General features: G+C 24.4%; 1 protein-coding gene across 3 annotated transcripts in view; it reads right to left on the reverse strand.

Annotated features, from left to right (window-relative positions):
- The window catches only part of LOC114125145 (follistatin-A), a 72630-nt gene extending 48249 nt beyond the window's left edge, over positions 1 to 24381 (reverse strand). Inside the window, exon 1 of one of the 3 annotated variants that reach the window (XM_050210963.1) lies at positions 24305 to 24381. Coding sequence is in view for 1 of the 3 variants with exons in the window: in XM_050210962.1 (XP_050066919.1) it covers positions 18233 to 18251 (19 nt within the window). In the remaining 2 variants the exon portion in view is untranslated. Of the gene's footprint in view, positions 1 to 1002; positions 1285 to 18232; positions 18267 to 24304 lie in introns of those variants that run through there. The other 2 variants (XM_050210962.1, XM_027988662.2) reach the window with 2 other exon arrangements.
- Positions 24382 to 26047: the final 1666 nt, after the last annotated feature.

The raw sequence follows: 26047 nt of genomic DNA on the forward strand, positions 1-26047 counted from the left end.
CTTCAACGGATCACTACATATACTAACCTATTTCACGGAAATGAATAAGAATCGAGATTAATAATTATATTTTGTATAGAGTACAAACCGTTGTTAACATCGACCATAATATGCACTTCAGTTTTTAAATATTATAATATTACTTTCTTATATTTAAGTATGTGATTGTTATTAGTGTACCTTTCTCTGATCAACTTCAATTATCAATATCAATAATGTATAAAAAATATTACTTCATAATATAATCTGTTATTGGCTATTGCATTAAAATGTTTATTAAATTGAGTGTATTCTGTTTTTTACTTTAACAACTATTTAAAAATATTAAAATCTAACTAAATAAAATTCAATATCAAAAATTAATCATATCAAATATTACTAAACTAAATTTGAAACATAATTTAAAATACCGCTATATGTATAAATGTATAAAATACACTAATAGGTATGGTGTAAATAATTATCAAATCTCATAATATATTCGCATATTATAGTTATAGGAATGAAACTGAACTCAAAGATGTTAATAACTAATAAGCACAGAATATTTATCTTGAATTTTACTTAAATAGATACTGATTATTTAAAAATAACTAATTTTCATTTATTAATCTTTTAAGTTTTAGTTGTATCGATTAGAATGCTGCTTAGTATTACTAATTTTGGAAGATATGAAGATATGTTAAACGATAAATGAGTTTTATGCTTGAATATTTTGTTTATTTTTCTAATCCATAAACAAAAAAAAAAATCATAATTATTGTCTTTACTGTTAATATTAAATTTAAAAAGAAGAAAAGCATTTAAAATACTTTAACGAGACTTATGAATATGACTATATAAGAATCTGCGTAAAGGTTACAATAATAAATTAATTTAGTGTTAATAAACATAAATTATATTAATAAATAGATAAAAATAAAATGCAAAACAAAGAAATTATTGTAATATAAAATGTAATTTATTATATTCTTGTAAAAAAAAAATCTTTCAATGTCATACCTTCCGAAAGTTCAAAGTTTTATATAAAAAAAGACGAAAATATTCTAGTGATTATGAATCCAACGTGTTCAATATATTATTATAATAATCAATCCCGTTACTAAACGCTTTTTAATAATTAATATTGTAATAAATATTTTGAGTTAAAAATTATTCAACCATGGAACACACAAAATATAAACTACGCGGACTTCCGTGCCATTCGGCACCGTCAATTTCGGACTGTTAACTGTCTCGGCACAAGCAGGTACAGAGAATGTGCATGGGACCGTTCCCGCCATGTGAAATGCACTGACACTATCGAACGTGGAAACCATCGATTTACTAACGCTCACCGCTACTACTACTAGTACTTCACGATTGCGGCGATTTGTATCCCATATTATAATACAAATGAGCCTCAAAACATAATTACAGATAGAACGTTATTATTATACTTATTTAGTAATTCAAAATAATAAATTCCACAAAATATTTTTTATTATTATTTGACAAGTCCACACTTTTAAACTATGATTGAATGTCTTATAGGAGTTATATTGTACAATAGTACCTACTATGTATTGAACGTGATAAATAATTTTCATTTAAAAAGCGATTATGTTGTATTGGTGTATATTAGAAGTTTACAATTAACTTCGACGAAATGGTTAGTAATATTTTTATAGTTTAATGCATATTATTGAATAAGTCGTTAGTGTTAATTAAAATAATATTTATTTAAGTACTTATTTATTCATATTAATAAAAATGTTCGTAAAAACAAACACTCATAATGCTACGAAAAATTATATAAGTAATTATATGATACAAATAAAATGAATGTGTTAATATTAATTGTATTGCATAGTCGAAAAATTTTAGTTTGGCGATTAATATTATGGATCTTAAATAATTAAACATGTCGAAAAAAATTGTTTTATATGGAGTTATAAATAGTGACGTACTATTTAAATATAATTATTAAAGAATATAATTTTATAATAATTCTAAAAAAAGTATTTTTTTAGAGCTCGTGAAATTAAAATCAATTCAAAATAATGAAAAAATCTAATACACAAAATTTTGATGAACACTATATATAAAAAAGGTATTCTTAAAAATCCAAATATAATCACTTGATAACTTTAAAATAATAAACTATTAATACATTTTGATTCAAAATTTTTTTTTATTAAAATGATGTTTACTACTGAATTGCTATTCATGTATTCTATAAAAACGTTATTTTATATCATTAATTAAAAAAATTTAAATTTTACTATTAAACGCCTAACTGATATAAGATAAATATATTCCATAAGTCAATAAGTCATAACCCTGGTTTTATAGTATTATACTATATTTGCATATGCCATATAGCATATCCTTAATGAATAATATAGTAAAACTCAGAATTATGTCTACTAGTATACTAATTATATGAATTAGTATATATTATTGTATACGTACTTAGTGTATAAAAAAGTTATATTCCATTTAATAATAAAATAAGTGAACATCAGGAATTTTACAATTTATAATCCAGTATCTAATTGTTTATAATATTAATAGTCCGTGTTATTTATTACGTTTTATATGTTATGCAAACTCTGTTTAATTGTATTAGGTAAATTTCAACCATTGAAATTGAAAGTGAGGTGCAGATTACATATTATGTCATTTCGTTTTCTGTCGTATCACAAAATAATATCAAAATTAATAATTAGATATGGCGCAAAATGTATATTATTGTTTTATATATTGATACAGATTACATACCTAAGTACATACTTAAATGGTGTCGCAAATCAAAAGAACTAAAATTGGTTTTAAGTACCAGCTTTAATATTTTAGGTTTTTCGTTATATCCAGATTATTAATCACGATTTATTAGTATCTCTCCAAAATGTCATTCATGAAAGTTAGTTTACAATGAATTAAATAATTGAAATAACTAGTAAAATGAAATTAACTGCCGGATTAAATCATTTATTATTAGATTGGACTACTGTAAAACCATTTATAAAAATAAATTTGTTAGTACACCTTTACCAAACATACCCATTATTCATATACTTTTATCATTAATATTATATTAAAATCCTAACATCAAGCATATTTATATGTAAATCAGAAATTATTATTTTTAATACTCCTAACCCTGCAATTTATAAAAATTATCATCTACAATTTAAAGAGATAGATACATAATTTATAATACTAACTAAAATAATTAAAAGCTCGATCAAAATTCAGACTTACAAATAAATTAGCTAATGAATTATTTAGTAATATTTTATATTTATATGAGAAGACGAAAGGGGGTACATAAATTAACTTATATAGTAGGTACAAGTATACTAGTTTGCAATATATATTTTAAAATTCCAATACTGAAAAAATACCGGTACTCTAAATTGAATATTGATTTCCGAAAATATTTTTTAAATACTAGTTTTGAATATTCTAATTTTATTCCTGATTAAATAAATGAAAAACCTGTAATATAATATTAAGTGTCTCGATATTAAAATCTCTACAAAATTATAACTAAACATATTATAAGAAAAATATTACTCTGACTCAACGCGTCAACGGTAATTCAATAGTATTAAAATTGCCAAAAATAATTTACTGATTTGAATATCATTAAGTATAATGTGTACTACAATAAAATATTTATTTTTTGATAAATTTTGATTAAAACATAGATTATGAATTGTAATTTATAGATTTCATTGCTTATATTTCTATTATCTATCTTAATTTCCATAAAATTACTTCATACTCGTATAATTGTCAACACTTGTAACAATTTAAATTTTACTAATCATGTTTTATTTTATTTTATAATCCAGTTATTATTTATTTTTTCTACTATATATTTTAAATTACTAATATTAAACTAAATACAAAATAACAGAAAATAAATTTTATTTTATTTTATAGTATGAGCCGATAATATACACATCATTGTATATTGTTGGTATGTAAAATGACTAATACTATCAGTATTCAGTCTAAACTACAGAATGATTATACTATATTATAGAGAAAGAGTATAAAAATATATAATAGAGGATTAAGCTTAGTGTGTAATCATTGTTTATGATATTACAGTCCTTCAGTATGATTTTTTACGACAGAAACCATCGTAAAATTGTTCAACAACAGAAATAATAAAAGTGTCTATAAATATTTCTAACTCGAATCATGCCCAACGACAGTACCTAATCCGTAAAAGTATGAAATTATACGTCAACTATCTAACAGGGGAAAAAGACTTGACCAACCAATATGACAAAAATCTGCACATTTACATATACAATATAAATTATAATCGAAACATAGTAAAATGAAAACATGGCTGACAAATGACAATAGCTAAAAAAAAATTATTTTTCACTGTACGTATATAAACTGATGAAAAAAAGAAATACATAGGAAACTTTTATAATTTGAAAATTTGCTATTTGTTGACAGTTAATGAACATAGTGTTAAACACCAAAAAATCATTTATAAGTTCTATTAGTTGTTTACACAGAGAAAAATGTATTAGAAATCAACAATTTGAAGAAGTTTCTATTGTAAAAGTCTTTTATTGTCCACCATTGTCTATGTTTTTTACGTACAGTTATCAGTGGTTATAAACTTATGAGTAAATTATGTACTCGTATCCACCCCGTTTGAAGTTAGGTTCTTGCTATTTTCAACATCGTTTACCGTTTTACCAACAAAATTCCAATTTAATTACAAAACGTTTTGGTTTTATCCCGATGTTTCATTAAATCAGTTTCCTTCTCGTAATTTTATTTGAGTGTATACGTATTACGAACTAAATTTAGTCATGAAAAATACAATAATTAACTATTTTAATCCAAGTCTTGATAGATTCAAAATCACGAGTACAAGTATAATTTCACTTTTTACTTTTTCGTGGTGTGATTGTTATATAGTTTTACAAGTTTTGAAACGCATGTTTAGATTTGAAACGCTTAATGAAGGTATGTTACAACTTATGTAAGGTGTAATTCTAAATTTAAGTTTCCAAAACGTATAAGGACGTTACGATATATTCAGAGAATCGAGTCGTGACTATATAGCAGAAGTATCGTAGTGATATCTTGTGGGGTGGACGTGTGGAAGGGGGCTCATGAGAGTCCCGTTTTTAAAACTAAAACCTTAGTTGTGCTATATATAGTATATTATAATCTATATTCGTGTTAATGTCTATATAGATTATAGAGAGGTACGTCTGGTCGCTGCAGCTGGTTACCGCTGGTCGAGTCTCCGTACATACATACATACATATTATTATAATATAGTAAACAACTATAGGAGACACTGCGCGTGGGCAAGAGGGGCGGAGGCAGAGAATATTATAACAACATCGCCAGCGCACGGGGCAGCTGCAGACAGCCCCGCCGACTGACTTACGACGGTTAAGTCTCTCGGCGGTGCGAGCGCGGTGGTGCGGCGTTTCTCATTTCGTCGGAAATATTATTATATGTAGTGACCACTCGGGAAATGCACTCGGGCGGGCGAGCGCGCGCCAACAGCGGCGGCGGCGGTGGCCACGGGGCAAGAATATTACACAGCATCCGGTAGTGGCGGCGGCGGAACGACGGTGCGTGCAGGTGCAGCTGTATAGCCGGCCGACGTCGTACTTGCGGTCGACGGTGTTTAGGCCGCCGCCGCTTGCTCTCTTCAACAGTGTATCTCGGGAGGTTCATCGGTCTGTTTATTGCGACTACACGAAGAACGGGCCGCCACGGTAAACTGCACTCGCGGGGCCGTCGGAGTCTCGGCCGTAACAGTCGTCTTATGGTCGTCTTTAGTCGTCTTGGTCGTCGTCGGACAATGCTGCGAAATGTCTCTCATTTGAATAAATACGGAATATAATATGTATACGTGTGCGCGCCTGTGTGTGTGTGTGCTTAATGCTTATATAGAAACACTGGCGGCGATAAAAGGAAACGGGTAGAGGGGTGAGATGACGACGGCGAGATGGAGGCAAAAAAGCACTCCAACAACAGTAATGACGGGCGCAGTGACCGGCGGCCGTTGACGATACGACCGTTCAGTCGCGCGCACGCGCACACGTTCCGAGAGTATGTGCTTGTGTGTGTGTGTGTGTGTGTGTGTGTGTCGAGGGCCTCTGCATGCGCGTTGACGAGACCTAACAGCAGAGCGATCGAGAGAAGGATTTGCTTATTTACCGTCTAGACACCTGTATAAACCAGACGCTCTCTCTCTCCTCTCCGCCCACCGCCACCCCGAACACCCTATCGTCGGTGGTCATGTCGGCGGTGGCGGCGGCAGCAGCTACCCAAGTCGTATATATATTATATATATAAATATATGTGTATATGTGTGTGTGTGTTGGGAATATGTGCGTATTTTTCTCGTTCCATCTCGTTCTCTCTTTTTCTCTATATCTGAATATAATATAAATATATTTATATATATATGTATCAGTATTAAATCTCTCGCTCTCTCTGCAGTATATAGGTACTTACATGTATCGGTTTTGTGTGAATAGAAATACCTCGCGAGTTCGTGTGTTTTCCAATGCGATAGGCCACACGACCGAGAACGCTCCGAAGGACGGCAAGGATAAACGCCGCCATAGAAGATTGGCTAAAAAATATGATTTTGGTTTTTTGGGGAGGTTATAAGTATCAAAATTTGGATACGATTTAACCGGACTTTCTGGTTTTATGCATCATCCGCGTCATATGGTATACTATTTAAACACCGTAATTAATATGTGCGTGTACATAGATTTCCTCTTAGGTCTTTTCCATACGGTTTTCCGTTCGTATTTAGCATCCTCCATCATTGTCTCTACTTAGGTACATAAAATACCTATATATTATATAAATAAAAGAGTATTCTTTGACGTTATTCTTGTAGCACGATTAATTCGTTCTGAAACCGCTGGTTTCACATAATAATGTTTAATACTATTTTTCAGTTTTATTTTTTTATTATTATTTCATATGGCGATTTTTCAGTTAATTAAACGTCACGCAGAAAAAAATTATTAATTTTCTCTTCAAGATACCAAACTTGTTCTTCAATATTTGCAATTTACTTCACAAAAACTTGTTTTTTAATATCTTTTAGTCTGAGTCATATATATTTATAATATTAAGGATTATCAAATATACCAATGTATAATATTAAATTATGTATTACACCTACTTTTAAATATCTTTGTGTTGTAATATCTATTTATGTTTATCATAATTAATTATTGTCGCCAGTTAATTTTTTTTTAATTCATTGTAAATAACTTAACCTTTGGAAAGATTATAAAGGACAAACAAAATAAATCATTTAATACTTAATTGCTTGAGTAGTCTGGCTATTATATCAATAAAAATAAAAATTGTGTTTTAAATTCTGAGAGGAGTTTGTTATTACTTATTTTATATTTTGTTGTGTTTTTCATTGTTACCTTTAAGAGCTTTAAAAAGTTTAAATATTCAATTTTAAGGATAGTTCTCTTGAAAAAAATTAGATTTAGTTGGTAATTTAAAAAGTATTAAAAACTAAAAAAAGAATGAAATTCTCTATGTTTTACGGAAAATTCGGGAAAACTAATAGGAATTAGGAGTTTATATCTACGCAATATGATTAAAGTTCAGTCTGAAAAAATTGGATGTTTAAACGAAAAATAGTGATTAAGTTATTTTCTTGAAAGAAAAATATGTGTTAATAATAGAGACTTCTCACCTTTACGTATATTATTATTTTCTATATGCAATTAAATTTTCAAAATATTTTATCACAAATCTATTTACACCATACACCTACTGTAAGTTGGTATTGAATTATAAGTAAATAGCAATGATGAATTATATACATTTATTATTATGTTCGAAATAATGAATTAAAATGTTATGATATTTAATAAAAATTAGTATAACCTAACGTATGATTATAATAGCTAAAGACATTCTTAATAGTGATATAAATAAATTCTAAAAAGACGTTATATAATATATCAATTGTATTTTTTGTAAGAAATAATTAATGATTTATCATTTAATTCAAATTTAACACATTCATTACAATGACTTTCCTGATTTTTAAACTTATACTTCCATGTGTTAGGTTTTATCATACTCATACTCTAGAATTAGAAAATTCAACAGGTTTTTGTAAAACGTTAATGGTAAAGAGGTTAAAATGCATACACTGTGAAGGGAGTTTAATATATACATATAATACACCGCTAAGAAACGTTTGGTAATTCTGCCCTCGAGAAATTAACTATTTTATTCTGAAATATCCATGATATTCTAGTATAAAGTATTTTCTTATAGTAAATAAATGTAGAAAAAAAATATAGTTTTGACTTCAGATTGTTTATAGGAATTAAAGGATAAAATAGAGATAATTTATTATTACGAATATCATGATAAATATTGATTATTTAAAAATTATTTAATTGTGTTATGCTTTTATTTATACTTATAAATATATTTGTCTGTAACATAATTACTTATTATCTAGTTAAACTTATACAGATAGGTATGTATTAAGTATAATTTTCTAATTATCTTTTTTATTTAATAATTATACTACTCTCCGGGTTTTTATACACATACACATACTTGTGCGTACTGTATATTTTTTAGTTAATTTATAGTCATAAGTCATAACTTAAGTCAATAAAGCTAGCCAGAATAATCTTTATTATTAATTAAACTCATGTGGCCACGAAATGTTTCATTAGTATTTTTATAGCTTGAATTTAATGTGCACAACGTATATAAGATATATCAGATGTTATAAATCAAAAACTAAATAACTTTAACGAACTCTCAAGTAATAAATTATAAGAAGTCTCTTTAAGAGTTTGTAGGTCGGTAAGATAAAGCTAAGCCATGGATTGCTACCGAATTGCAGGTTATAACCCGTTTGCTTGAAAATAATTTTTTTCTTTAATGTATTTATAATTTGTTCAGATAAGCAAATGTGTTAAATGATAATTACATACATTGAACTTTTAGAATGAAAGAAGAAACCCATTGATCTTGATGAAACTACCTATTTGGTTTAGGTAATAATTGTTTATTGAAATTAATGCTATAATAATCATTATAATTAATGTTATTTTAATCATTTAGAAGATTGTGATAAAATTTACATGTAAGCGTATTAGAAGATAACATTAAATGGAAAAATACTATTATTTTTTTACAAGTTAGAACGATAATAATGTTTATTATGAAAATATTAATAAAAATATTTAGCTTCACCATGTATTGAAATTATTCTCAGATTTTTATAATGTGTACACTGTACACTGTACAGTTGTAGGGTGAAACGATAAATTATTTTCTGAAGGTAATATTTTTGAAGATCTAAGTTTTATTAACACATATTCTTTAGCACTCTCCTATAGTTGAAGATCATATGGATTTTATAAATTACAATAATATTTTGATTATGAGATTTGTATGGGTATTTTTATTTAAACGTGGTATTAACACGTAAAGTAAAGTGTTCAATTGAAATCTCTTAGTTTTTTATGTATTTAGGTGATAAAGTTTACAATATTTTTTTGTTTTAATTACAGATAATTTCTCTAGTTTAATATATATTTTAATCATTTTTTTTAACCATTTTATTTTCTATTATCATAACCATTTATACGCATATTGATTGTTATTAGTGAGAATTTCAATAATAGTACTTTAAATATGGGACAATATAAGTCCCATTTAAATCCTTCATATAAAACTGTTTTGGTTAAAAAATACTTAAACTTTAGACATTTTAAATTCAACTCAAATTTTAAAAATATTCCATCCATGTCATAGCAATTTCAAACACCAATACTTATGATAAAGGCATTCTCTGAAAATTCCATACACTGGTTTATTCAAGGAACTTACAGCCAACCTATCACAAACTGGTATTTAAATATATATAATAATCAGTTTGAGAATAATATTTCAAGTTAATGGCCAATATTTATAATTTGTTTATGCAACACTTCTCATTAGTGCATCTATTTTCATCGTGACTTTATGAAATACATAATAAAAACTAATATTCAATACGAATATTATGTAACATATATTATAATACATGCAATATGCAACCATATCCTTTATTCAGTTCCGAATACTGTATTTATTATATTTCTTAATCCAAAGAATCTTTTTAATTGATAATAAATTAATATACAAGTTTATTATACAAATTTATATACCATATTATAAATATATAACTTGGAATTAAGAATATATATATTTTATTATGTACATATAGATTGTAATAAATTGTCTATACCTATCATCCAATTGATGATAAAATATTTCATTAATTAAACTTATTTCAGTTACCCACAGATAAATATATAAATTTAATTAAAAAATTACGACATGATTACTTTGAAAAATACTAAATCCTCAACTAAATCTCAATTCATAACAATTGATGAAGTCGACGATTTCTAAAGCCATTTATATACCACATGTATAAAATATAAATACTTAAGTTATTTTTAATACAAATACAATTTGATATTTCAACATATTAACTTCAGTTATGTCATATCAGACTTATAACAAAAAATAATGAATTATTCAGATTTTTAATATTTTAATAGTATCAACATTTCAAGTGAAAACCACTTAATTAATATGTACAACTGCTAAATAAACACTCATCAATTAACGAAAAAACAAAACAGTTTATGTATTGTGGCCAATTATGGGTTATAAATAAATTTAGAACTATGTTTAACCCTTATTTAGATAAATTAATTATAATATAATTGTTTTCTTGTAATGAATAATGATTGATAAGCCTCAATCATTGTGAAGGTCGAAGATCTCGCACTGCCTGACATCAAATCTCTTATAGTGATTTATTCTATAACAGCGTAACCCTGTCAACACGTGGATACTAACTCTTTGAGTGTAAGGCGTACAAGGTCGTTGACATAATATACTGGGTGAACAGTTAACACCAATCTTGAAAAATATTAAGGTATAATAATGTATTTTGTTATATTATTTAAAATAATTACAAAACAACATTTTTTGAAAACAAAACTATACTTCTCAATATTTTTTATTGTTATCATCTTTTTCGTTTCAATTTTTTATAACGTAGATTTTTAATTTAATATATCAGAGCATAATAGTTTTCTGAAATGTTTACGTAAAAAATTGAATTTTTATATCGTAGTTAATATGGGTAGAAAGAGTGTTAAAAAAATACTCCTATATACTTATTATAATAAAGTCTAAACTTCACTCATCTTAACTTTAAATACTTATTATTAACTACTTATTCAACATTTAATTTATATACTTAAAAAATATTCTGCTTTTGTTTTAGGATACGAAATTATAAATATGTTTTTTGCTCAAAAAAGTAAAAAAAAACTTTCAACTAATAACAAGTTATAATATACATAGTAAAAAACATGATATTTTTTTTAATGAGAATTATTTTATAATGACCCAAAATTATAAAGAAAAAAACACGTTAATAATTTTCATTATAATAATTAATGAAGGTTTATTGTTAATAATCAATCTGTTTATTAAATTATATTCTTTGTTAGTGATAACTATTAATTATAGCCCATAATTATTATTATACTTTCTAATCATGTCGAAGTTGAGCAATATATGTAGCGTAAAGAAAAAATAAATATTAGGCAGGATAAATACAAAATACATCCTACTGAGTACATAGGCACATAGCACATGGCTACGCCGATAAAAACATTTAGATCCTATTTTATTTTTGTTTTAGATTTAATTATGATTTAGAACTTTCGATAAAAACACCTAATCATAATAAAATAGATTATTTTTCAATGTAATTGATAAATTTTAACTTAAAACGTTCGTGGAGTATTCATTGTATATAGTGATGAGGCAATAGATTATGAAGTACCCATAAATAATACTGTTAATTGTTACTATGTATATTGTATAATATAAAAGAATTGGTTTATATTTTAAAAAAGAAGTTTTTATCCCAACAAAATATTTTTTAAATTGTATACCAATTGGCAATTTAATTAATATTTGAAAACATTACGGTCTTAAAAGTTCTTAAATCGATCAGGGGTGGACAACATGAACGTGTTCGCCGAGCCACATTTACAAATACAGTTATGCAAAAGTAAAAATGTTTGTAAATACTTTTTATATAATTTGATAAATGTTTATAAATGCATACCAAAAAAATTTAAATTCATACAACAATAGTAAGTATATTTCGATTTTATAAATAAGACGCCAGCCACATCCGACTATGACGAGAGCCACACACAACTCGCGAGTTGGCCACCCCTGATATTTTATATATTATATTAAATTTAAACGTATGACTAATGCTTGATCATATAAAAAATAAAGATGGATACATATCTTTCTTGGGTGAAATTCACTTATTCTTTTCTTTACATTTACAATAGTTGATAAATTAATTAATAACAAATATGAACATCAGTATTTGGAATTATCTTGTAGCTTATTAATGATGATATTATTTACTAGTTGAGGTATAGAGTGTGGAATAGTAAAAGGAGGAAACTCCACGAGTTTATAATCAATCTATGGTTAGAACCCTAACCGAACTAAAATTCTGCGTATGCTACTATTACCTACCTAGTGTTAATTTAATAAGTTAAAAAACCAATAATTAAAATGTCAAACAATTATTTACCTAATAAACTTCAAATTTTATCTAATCTCAAATAACAATATAATGTTATTAAACAAGAATACATGTTCCTTTAATCCGTACCTAACAATAAAATAATAATAATAAATACTCGTATAATTATTGAAATTGATCGTAAAAATTAATTTAGAATTAAAATTTTATAGTTTAATAAAAACAATCTACTGCGAATAATGTGTAACATTTTTACTGATTTTAAATTTTATTTTAGTTAATAATTTATTTAATAGTTATTTAGTTTATATATTAGCTGATAAGTTCATAAATATAAAGTACATACCGACACTTTTAAGATTATTCTTTTAAACATGATTTGCTTAAATGTATAATACTATAATGGTAAAATACGAGTACATTAGGCATTAAAATACATAATAATAATTATTCCCCATTTAATATTTTCAATAAATTAAATATTAAAAGTTATATTTATTTATTATTGTTATTACGAAAAATATTAAAATGGTTCAAAATGTATTTGTATACTCCTAGTTCAATTTTTTCATTATATATATAATTATTATTATTTATGTCCAATAATTTATCATATAAAAAGTGAATTATTTACTATAAATATCATAACTGCAATAAATAATAAACTATAAAATTACCCTATCATACTATATTTATAAATTCAATTAATAAAATAAGAACATATATTTACAAAAAGATACGTCGTATTCATATAGTTTATTAATTAAATAGGTACAAAATGATTATTAATTTACGGTTAAACATTAATGGAATGTCATTCTTACTTCTTAACTCCTTTATCAAGTCTACCTACTTAGCTTTTTAAACTATTTATGATAATTTATAACATATTTAAACAAATATAACATAAAAAATATTAAAAAATAAAAAGAATGACTTCTATAGTTCTATGTAATTTTTAACATTTATTGACTATAAACACAATACTACAATAGCTATAAAGTATAATTATTTAAATAACAAATCCTTTTAGGTATCTAAAATTCTAAATTGTATACCAATTTGCTTAGGAAAAAAAAGATTTATTGATACGTGTGTATTTTAGTACCTACTTATTAACTTACACATCACATCCCTAACGATATATTACATTAAATTCAGTGGCGTATTTACGGGGGTGGTCCAGGAGTACTTGACTCCCCCCCCCCCCCGAGGAAAAAAACCTTCTTAATATCTACTTATAGTATAATACTCTCGTATGAATAAAAAAAAAGAAACTTCAAAAAAATAAAAACCACATCTCATATTGACTTAAAATCAAATTTGGTACTTATTTATTTTCTTAATATAAGACAAAAAAGTAGTATAGTTTTGATTTAATAATCAAATGTACTGTCAAAATAAATTATTTAGTCAAATATACTTCGGCGAAGTTGGTTCCAATATAATTTATTTATTATTAATAAATTATATCTACCTACGAGTAAAGAGATCATTTTCAAAACACAGCTACAAACATATTATAATAGTTTTGATATTTGAATTGTATATACATTCACTTATAAAACTATAGTCGTATTAATTATTGATTAGGTACTATAATATAACCAATCACTTTATCTTAAATAAATGTATACTTAACTTTACATTGATGTTTTTATTGCACAGATGTGAGTTAATTTTAACAATATGACTAACGATTATAATAGATTTATTACATACATATATATAACCTACTAAAAATCTGTAAAATGAAATGACGATTCTATATAATTACTAATCATAAAACAAAGACCTAATAAAATTAATAATTTTAAATGTAGTCAGTAGTCAGTATTAATATATATTTATAGCTGATAATATTATTTTCGAAATCATAACAAATTGAAACTTATTTGTAAAAAGAAATCCAAAGAAATGAAATTTGAATTAAAGTTACAAAAAAATATGTACAATATTTGCTCAGATGGTTTATGGATTAAACCGAGTATAAAATGGTAAATGAAAATCTAGATGATTAGATAAATATGCTAATATTTTAAAATAACAAAATGAAACTTAAGTCTTTGATCAATGTAGTTCGCATTATTATCACACAATCATTAATCTTTAATAAATTATAAAATAGAGAATAGTGAGAAGAGATTCAAAATTATTTGGCAGTAATACCGAAACATATATATGTGTTACCTACATTCGGGAAGCCTGCATGATTAATGAGATAACAAGTGTTTGGATTGCTAAATCAGAAACAACACAAAGCTGATTACTAAAATATATCAACAAACTTTTCTCCAAAGCATGAAGGGAATGAAAATTGTACATAAGAACATGTTACGAAATCAAAATACAAGCAAAGACAAAAGTAAAGATCAACCAAACTTGAACAAAATTAAGATTTACATAATTTTCAGTTCAATTTGGCTGAGCACGGAGCTAATTAGTTAGTGTATTTTACTCACAGTACTCAATTTATGTTTTAGTAACTCGTAAGTAGTAACTACTAACCATACTAAATACCTAACAAGATTGAATCAAGTTAAAATTTAAAATAAATAATAAAAAATTACATGTTATATAATTGCATATTTTTTTCGGTGGATGTAAAATGTAATACCTAGCTTTCCTCGTAGGTGGGGTTCCTGGTAAATATTATGGATGGTTTAAAAATTATTCGTTAGAATTTAGAGCCCATGCGTAGGTATAAATAAATTCACCATACCCACCAACAAATTTATCAATACAAACATTTTTAACAAAAACACTACTTACAGATCTACTAATTTATTACAAATATAATACAGCATTAATTTAATTATTAATGTTAATAATACTTAAATATTTAATATAATATTTTATTATAAAGTGAAATGATACTATAGTAACCACTTTAAGATTAAACTAATTTTAGATTTTGAATGAAGCGTTGATATATTGATTTTAAAATTATGTATCTAGTTTTTTAAAAATGTGTATGCTTTTTAATAACTAATTTAAGATAATCTATACATTAAGGGAGTCAAATCTAAAATATGTCTTAAGTTAAATTTTATAATCAGGAAAAATCAACAACAAGCACACTAAATTAAATCCTAATCTGTAAATCCCGGTTTAAGCCCATGTGGACTTATAGTCTCCAGCTTTGGAGCAATATTGAAAAATTCAAATCTTCCAAAATAAATTCATAAAACCACCAATTTGCCACCTTATATTTCAAACCCGACATTACATACCGATCTAAAAATTAAAACAGTTCATAAAGAAGTAGTAATCTTTTACCAAAGATTCCACTCCAAGCTCTTATCTCATATCAACCACCTCGTAGCCTTATATCTAACCCACCACTTTCACAATTCCAAGGAATCTCCCAAAAAAGCTCAAAAAGAACTGGTATCGTGACCTGATTAAAAAGTTAAATTAACAAAAAAAAATAATGAATAACAAATTAAGATAGCGCTATCACTTCTATCGTGCTATTCATATAAACAAAAAAAGATATCACGAAGTATACTTAGTGTCTAGGTAATACAGTCTGACAGACTGTCTCCGTTCAGCATTGTTTATCATTTACAATGATATATCATTGGATTCAAATTTAACGCACTCGACACCTAATTTACAGCAGAGCATTTCTCACTTGCCTACCTTTTTTTAATTAAAAGAATTATTATTTTATCAGTAGACATAAGTAAACAGCCTTTTCGAGTTGTTTCAAGAGTCTTAGTAATTTATGCCTGGTTTTATTAATACTCTGTACTTATTAGGTATAGTTTTGATATTAATGTTAACCATAAAATATTATTCAATGATCAGCAATCACTATTGACTTTGTATCATATCCCCCCCAACCCCGTTTATCTTCACTTTAACTTGCCCAAGTAAATATTTTAACTATAATTAGCAAGCCAATATTAGAATGCATCCTATAATCTTCCGAATAATAATGAACAGTTTTATTTTTTAACAATACATTTGATTATAAAAATACTTTAAAGCTTATTATGTTGCCTATCATTTCAATAATCAAGAAAACTCACTGTATAAATATTTACATAATATTATGATGTATGATAAAATAATTTTTGTTTCTAACAAATACCTACATCATAATATTATGTTATATAAACAAATAATATTAGTATTAAAACGCAGTAATTAGATTTAGAGAATCGGGAGGAGATGGAGTTTTTTTTTTTTAATATATTTATGGGTGCCCTTCTATTTAAATCCTTATCAATAAGACATTTTATTATTAGAAGATACACACACTTTGTTTTTTACACTTTGCATACCTTTTTGAATCTTTTCTTAATTCAAGTCCTGGTTAAATATATACCTTATATACTATACTTGGTAGTATTTTACACTCAACACAATTGAATTTAAAAAAATTAAGTATCTTATATTCTATAAAAAAAATTATAAATAAGTTAATACTTTTTAAAAACTTAAAAAAAATTTAAAAATAATTATTCTCTGTACTACTAGTAAAAACTAAATATTTAAAATGTATTTAAACATTTTTTTATGATTATTCTTCGTTATAGGTATTCAGTAATTAAAAATTTCTATAATACTTAAAAAATGTATAACCTAGATAATTCTTCAAATTGAAATAGCAATATTAAATTATTAACACAAAATAAGATTAGTAGATTAGTTAGATTTATATAATGAAATTAAAAAAAAATGTTGTCATCACAATGTGAATATTAGATTTTTTTCATCATAAATTTAAACTTTAAAATTTACATTCATACATGATCAAACAAATTGTATTATTGAACATATAAAAAAAAAAAAATAGAGTAAATAATATTTAAATAAAAGAAAAGATAGAATAAAAATAAAATCTTTTTAAAAGTTGAGGACTTAATAAATTAAATATATGTAAATGGTATGTATCAGATTGAGTTATTACATTTATATATATATTATTTTCTATAAATTATATAAGTATATTATTATAGTATTGTTATTATTTGTTTTAATATTAATGAATAATTATGAACGGAATTCAAAAATAAACCATGTACCCACAAATTTAATCAGCATGTGTTTTTATTATATTTATTTAACTATTGTAAAAAACTTATCTAAACTGTTGTAATACCGATATACCTATGAGAGTTGGTTCATTCATATCACAAATATTTTAACTAATCAATATCTAATCTTAAATCTATCTAAATCTTACCTAAAAGCTTTATCAACATTAATAGAATTTAGATCATACAATTACATAAATCAACCTATATTAAAATTTAATATTGAACAAATAAATAATAATATTATGATAACTAGAGATAGAATGATGATAACCTATTAATAAAAAAATAAAATACTATGAGTGACTTAGAATACAATAATTTATATTACAGTTATATAAATAAATATCTATGCGTATACTGTGTTATAATCGTTCATACTAGGTAAAATAGGTACGTGTCTACACGTACCGATGTATTATGTTTCATAAGACTTAAAAAAAATTATTTACTCAAATAAATGTTAATAATAATTTTTTTTAAAAGTTTACTATTTACCATTGTAACTAATAAATGTTTAAATGTATTCACATACCTTTTATTTGTTTATTCATTAGATAAGATGTTCTATTCCAGATAAATTGGACAATATTTTTTAAAGAAAAACAACTTTTCGTATAGCGTTTAATAATATTTTATACTAATGATAATTTGGTTTAGGTCAATCAGTCTTTTATAGGTTCATAACTGAGTGAGAGGAAACAAGCTGACAATGGTGATGCGAGTTTTTTGTGTATCTACATTAAAACCGGCTATATTTTATTCTATAAATTCTATTAAAGAGTCGGGTGGTACTACTGAATACCTTCCCACCCTGTAATTTCCCGTTATTTAATCTAATATAAAAATAACTTATTGTACAAATAAATGCATATATTGTAATTATGTTTTTTAATAAAAAGAAAAAAATTATATTAAATCCCCTTCTCTATAAAAAACATCTTCCCCCTCACAAATAGATTTCAGGGTGTTTTATATGACCACTATATACTTTGAATTAATTATACTGAAACAGTTTATAATATCGTTCTAAAAAAAAATATATTATTTCAAGTATTTTAACATCTTAATCATATTTTTTATCATTCTATATCTATTTATATCTATATCGTTTAGACACGGCAATACGGCATAGATGGCATTAACATTAAGTCATATAAAAATCAACTTACAAAATAAATTGGTTCGGAAATAAATATAATATACCCCTTAAATTAATTTAAACTAAAATATAAAATCTTGAAATCTTGATACCATTTTAATTTTTAGAAAAGTTTTAAATATGAAATTTAATTATTTAATGAAACATAATATTATTTTCATATTTTAATGTATAGGCACATATTAAACCTAACTAATCTAATATTTAACCTCTGAAGAAGTACAAAACAACATAAATATACAAAAAAATGTATATATGTACAGTTAAACATTGTCATTCTAAACTAAAATTTTTATTGAGACTATCCTTCGATAGCTGACTCAGCTACTCAATGGCTTATTGGTTGTTTCTTTTTTTTATTATAGGTATGTTGAAGTGTAAAACTAATAAGATTTAAATCGAATTAGATCTTTAATTAACAAATATTTAGGTATTATAATCAAATACATTATTTAAATTAAACCTTTATAAATAATTTCAGAAACTCACATCAGTATATATTATTTATTCATGAATATAAAAACTAATTATCACGTTTTTAGATCAAATATTAAGGAAAAACGGAAATTTTTTTAATCAATTTTATTTTTTTACTTGTTATTTAAAACCAAATTATCATTAAGATTTGAAATCGTTATAAAATATTTATATTATCATATAGACATTAAATCATTTTTTAATGTATTTTTTGCTAATTATAAATACTTAATAAATACTTAAATTTGTTGACGCTTTTTTTAGTTATTATTTAATTTTTGTTCGATATAACTCTTTGGTAAAAAATCATAGTAAAATGTAATAAAATGTTTCTCCTAAGTTGTGCTTTTCATATTTAAAAAATATTGACATAGTTTTAATTATTTTAATAGCGTTTAAATTTCAAATATATACAAAATTCATAAAAATTATAAAAATTTGATACAAGATGCTTCATAAGTGAATTTAAAATAAATTTTAAAAATGTATAAATATTTAAATAATACAATTCTATAATCAGCGAATTTGAAGTACATATTTTTACGACATTGCAAGATTCAAATGTACCTACATATTATTACAATAACGATTAATTTTTAACAAATTTTGATTACTTTATTAAAAAAAATATTGTTTATAGAAACTTGAAACATTCCATTTACACTTAATTATAATTTACTACAATATTAATAAAAGTTTTAAGAAGTTTGCAAAGTTTTATTTATAGATATTTGAATTTTGAAATTTTTTTTAGTTTTATTACTATACATTTTGATAAAAATATTTAGACTTAATTAAAATGTTTGAAAATTAAATACAAGGCTTTCATAGTTTTTACTGACGTGTTAAAAGTATTTAAACACAGTTACTTTTAAAGAAATGTTATATTTAAAATATTACAAAGTTAAAATGTTACAGAAATTAAATATTTAAGCAATAAAATAGCTATTTTGATGTAAATAATTCAAAAATATTACTAGTCTGTACTTGATATTTTTTCATTTATAATTATTACAAAATACTAATCACAATGGAATTTCAAAAATATATGGTATTATAATAATTTATAATAAAATAAATGTTATGTTTTCGACAAAATTAAATTTAACCTATCATTTATTAGTAACACAATAATAGTAAAATAAATTACTATAATAACAATATAAATCACAATAAAAAATAAGCTATTACTAGATACATATAAAACATCACCGCTCAGCTTTTTTTATGCAATAGTTTATCATTAAATTCAAATTTAATACGACCGTTTTAGTGACAAGGTAGGTACACTTGACACGGCAGGTTATACCTACTTATCCTCTTTATTTTGATTTAACGGTTCATTAAAATGTAGTATACCAATTCTAACCAAATAAGATTTTTAAAAATGTGTAAATCTACATAAACCTAACAAGTTACACCCTATGGCATACACATATATTGTATAAAAATAAATACACTGTTACGCTAACATTCTTTTTAAAATATGAAAAACTAAATGCTCATTAGGTACATATAAAAAAAATCAAAAAATTAAACTCATGTTTACAATATTTATACTTATAGTTGTATCATTTGAATACTTTATATTATAAAAGATTCAAAGAAGATTCAAAGAGACTTCAACGTCCGTTCCATACAAAAATTATTTGAAAAAATTGGATATTAAACTTATATTTATAAAATTAAAAATGAATAATAATTTAAATATTTCTGAAAATATACGCTAATAGTTTATAGTAATAGTTTTAACTTAAACTGCTTTAATTATTCATTTAACTATGTGGTCCATTACCTTAAAACGTTTTGAATAGCGATTATTTTTCATACTAAACCCTTTTATTTAAAAAAAGTCTAAATTGAGTTAAACCCTCTAAAAACCAATCTTGGATAATCATTGCATGTGCAATGTACTGCTAATAAAGTATCAAGGTCTTCGACAACATTGGGATGGTAAAAAAATAAAACGTTCATTGTTTTACCTATTTTTTCCGCATCTACAGTAATAATATCTACCACGTGCATAGTGCATACATTGTAAACAAGGTAAGCCAATGACCTTTATTATTGAAGTCTTAAGCTATAATACAAAAAAACAGTTCATGGTATATACACACATACATATATATACCAATAATCTTTTCAGTTGAATAATCTCTTAAGAATTTGTTGATATAATAGCCAATATGCACACATGAAATATTTATCAATATACATTTTGGACCAAGCACCGAGATCGTACATTTTAAGTTAAGAATAATTTATTCGACTGGTTTTATATTATAGTTATCGGGTAAAAAAAAACAAATATGTTTTCTATTCATTGATTTAATATCTAAAAAAAATGTACATAGTTTCTTTCCATTTTACAATTACCTATCCACCTAATGTGAATTTATCGTATTTTTTTTATTATTATTTAAAGATCAAGGACTAACTTGTTTTTCTCCTAATATTTTTTATAATTCCTTTAAAACTAAACGCAGTATTACTCATATTATGTGCATTTTAATATGGTCGTCGCAAAACTACACATAAAATACCCTAGTTAATTCGTACAACTTTTGGTAATTTATTGTATAAATAATTTCTTTGTTTTATTGAACAATATATAGTCGAGATTTATATTTATTTTTTGGTTATTTTAAAACAGCATAAATAGTATAGTGTATGTATAATGAAAAAAACGAAAAATATGATAAATATTATATAACTATTAAAAGAACAAAATGAAGTTAAATTTGAATAACACCGGACTGTACATAATAATATTCATATAGAAATTAGACTTATTTTGAACACATTATTTGGTAATATTTTTAACCTTTATCCACAACAAAATTCCTCAAAGTATAATTAAAAATATAGAATCTTCAATTATGTATTCTTATGCACGAAGTATTGAGTATGCAAATTCAAATTTAAAAAGTATAACATAAAACTAAGCTTCTAAAATGGTTGAAATAAAGAATATCTCAATAGTAAAATCCAATCTTAATAATCAAACAAATTATTATTTTTTTTTTAATGATTAAATTATAGTATAACATAATATTTATATGTTTATATTCTTTCATTTAACTTTCTCGATATCATATTATTGTTTTTCAATTTATTAATTAAAATGTTATCATTTAAGCTACAAAGTATTATAGCAGAAGTAACTGATTCCGTGGTGTGGTGGTGTGTGTGAATCTAAATATTTTTCAAAAATTTCATCGTGTATAAAAAAGAATAATAATATATACGATTTCATAATGGATAAAAATTTCAATCTACTTAATTAAAATTGTTATTTAACGTTTGAATATCCAATTTGGTCAAGATTTGAACTTTGAATATATAAAAAAAATGTGGCTGTGTTTTCAATATATTATATGAATTGCTGTTAGATAATGTATGCATAACCTTGTATTAAATTTTTAAAAATTAAGTAGGTAACTGTAGCATCCACAAATTTTCTATGAATCAGTTCAACTATAAATGTAGGCCCCTCTTCACCCCAAAATTAATTTTAGATCCTGGAGGTTGTCAGCCATGATGTTTCATCAAATTTTAATTTCTAAATATTAAAGCTAAAAAAATTAATACAACACTTATCCTCATTCCCCGTGTTTCTTTTACATATCATAGTATAAAAGTACCTAAATAATAATAATACAATTTTGTGACGAGCCTTGTCCAAATATATATAAACCCCCCTGTAGGTCAAGTAAAACCAACGCAATTACTACAATTGCACTACTTGGTACTATGTGGGTGCTACTGTTAGGTAAGAAATCAAAAACCACTGAACTAATTGAATTAATTATTTACAACAAATTTCGATTACAATTAAAATTCGAAACATAAGTACATTTTCCTTTCAAAAACATGATTACACACAATTTATTCATTTTTAAACTCACTCAATTGAAAAATCTATACATACTAACTCCACTCAGAATGATGGAGTTTTAAACTATTATGTTAATCCGTACTTTAAAATATTATAAATATTAGCTACGTATCTCTTAAGTTTTATTTATTTATTTATTGAACTCAATCAATTATTAAACAGTTCAATATCATTACAGTTCCAAAAAATAACAAATACTTGTAATGAAATCATTTGTTTTATATATTATAAACGTACCTATATAATACGTCATATATAAATTCATTAAGTACCTAAATAAATATAAATATATAATATACCTATGTATAATGTTTAAGATCTTATAATTTTATTAAATGTATACATAAGACAATAAGTACTACACGAGTCAGTACAAAAACCAACAACTTAGAATATTTAATTTTAGTTACGTAAACTTATACTATTGATTCTCGGTAACTTTAAGTTTCAAAACTCTTCATCAATCATTAGTATACAATTATTAAATTAAATATAAATCTTTAAATTCAAATATTTACCTCTAAAATTATTACTTTATGCTTATTTGATAATAATTAGTGCATGAAATTATAATTTTACATGGTTTTACAAAATTTAGTGAAAAATTGTTAATTATTATTATTATTATTTTTTTGATCAATAATTTTTTATATCAAATAATTAATTATAATTTTAATTACATTTAAATGTTAATCAGAAATCAGATATAAAAATGTAATTCTTCTAATTAAACCTTATTATTTACTCTCAAAACCTGGTTTACTAAATTATTGTATACTTTAATCAAAAATGCGAAAATGAAATATGATTTATTTTAATTAAATATAAATTATTTTATTTATAGCATATCAATATTATACTACTTAATATTATTCTCACAATAAATTTAGAAGTTTTCAATATGTGTACAAAACTAAAAATGTTGTATTTATAAAAAAAAAATATAGGTATATTTATATCTTTATATCATATTCAATGTATGTATGACTTAAATGTATTGTTTTTTTTTTCTTAAATAAAATTAAAAATAAACCTTATGTACAATATACATAATAAATAGTTTTACTTACAACTGACGAATAGAAAACTAACGTTTAATGAAGATCTACATCGAGGTGTTGTATGCAATACACATACTTCTTCATGAATATACCTAGTGTTAACTGAATAGACCAAGAAGCTCGCTACTAGATAATAAAATAATGCCACAAAATAATGAAAAGAAGTGGGAAAAACATAAAAAAAAAACCCAAGACTATTATAAAATTTTGATTCATTTTTATAAATAAGTAGTACGATATACATGTATTTTTTTTATCAATACGTCGATTTCAACCGTGAATAATTGTAATGTCACTTAAAAAATTGCATGTTCTATTTTTATAAATCTATATTACATATATATATTATATATTTATATTTATATATACGATTGTGTGGTGTTTAATAATAAATTACTGTTAAAAGTACAATTAATCATATAATACGCATAAATTAGCATGTGTAGACAATTACATAAGTTATTGATGGATTTATTGCCGACCAATAAATATAGCATGTAAAATATTCAGATTAAAGTCTAAATTACAAAATACCTAAACGTAATAATGGTAAACCTAACCAGAACAATTTAAGTTAAAAATATATGTTCTAATAATTTATAATAATTCTTATTGATTTCGATTAATCGACATAATAATACAATAACCTGTTAAACAAAAATTGGGGGAAATTAACCACAACTTAACCAACTCAAATAATTTCAAAACTTCTACTAGTTCTACTCCCCAACGATTTAAAATGTATTAATAACCTTGTATTATTTTAACTTTATTAAAACAGATTTGTTATTTTTGTTTTTTGATTAATTTACTGTGATAAAAAAAATATATAATTTTAAAACTCCGGTACCATAATTATATCTGATAGAATTTTAAACTCATGCTTACGTTTAAAAGAATAGAATAAAATAGCAAAATAGCACAGTTAAACAGAAATACCCCCAAAAAAATGTTGGTCTACTCATCTAAATTTAAATACTCAGAATTAATTATCATTCAAAATTAAAATTGTATATTATATCAAATTCTCGGAAAAATATTCAATCTCCAGAATATGAAATCAAAACTGTACATCTCCATTCAAAAAATATACAACCGAAAAACGATATTAATAAAAATATAATTTTTTTCAATAATATTATTTGGTAATTGATTCAAATTATGTAAAAATATACTCTAAAACTTCAATATTTTTTTATTAATATAATGCCGTTTACTGTTAAAAGAACCATTATATTTTAGTATATTACTACAGTTTTGATCGATCCGTGACCGGACTGAGTTTTAGTGTTCCTATTTTTCTATATATTATAATTATTAATATATTTCGTTATTTATTCGAAAATATCATGACTTATAAATATTGTTATTGAATATAATATAATATTACCTATAAAATTACTATTTACTACCACATATTATTGCATATTTTCATAATAATATATCAATATTCATAAAAAGGGTATAAAAAAATTGAACAATACCTTTAGTACCTATACTCTTGTTTCAATCAAATAATAATTTAAGCCTTCGTTTCTAAAACTTACGAGTCAATATTCATTACCTATATGAAATAAATTGCTAATAGGTAAACATAATATACTCGTATTATATATTAGCTATGGGCTATGTTATCAATTATGACTCTGATATTGAACACCGTTGCGTAGTGGGTTTAGATTATTTTAAATTGTGTTAATCAAGAATATCATTAACTTTTAAATTGTCCATCAACATTATTTTCTCAAATAA

This window comes from Aphis gossypii, chromosome 1 (assembly GCF_020184175.1).
Source record: "Aphis gossypii isolate Hap1 chromosome 1, ASM2018417v2, whole genome shotgun sequence".
NCBI lineage: Eukaryota > Metazoa > Arthropoda > Insecta > Hemiptera > Aphididae > Aphis > Aphis gossypii.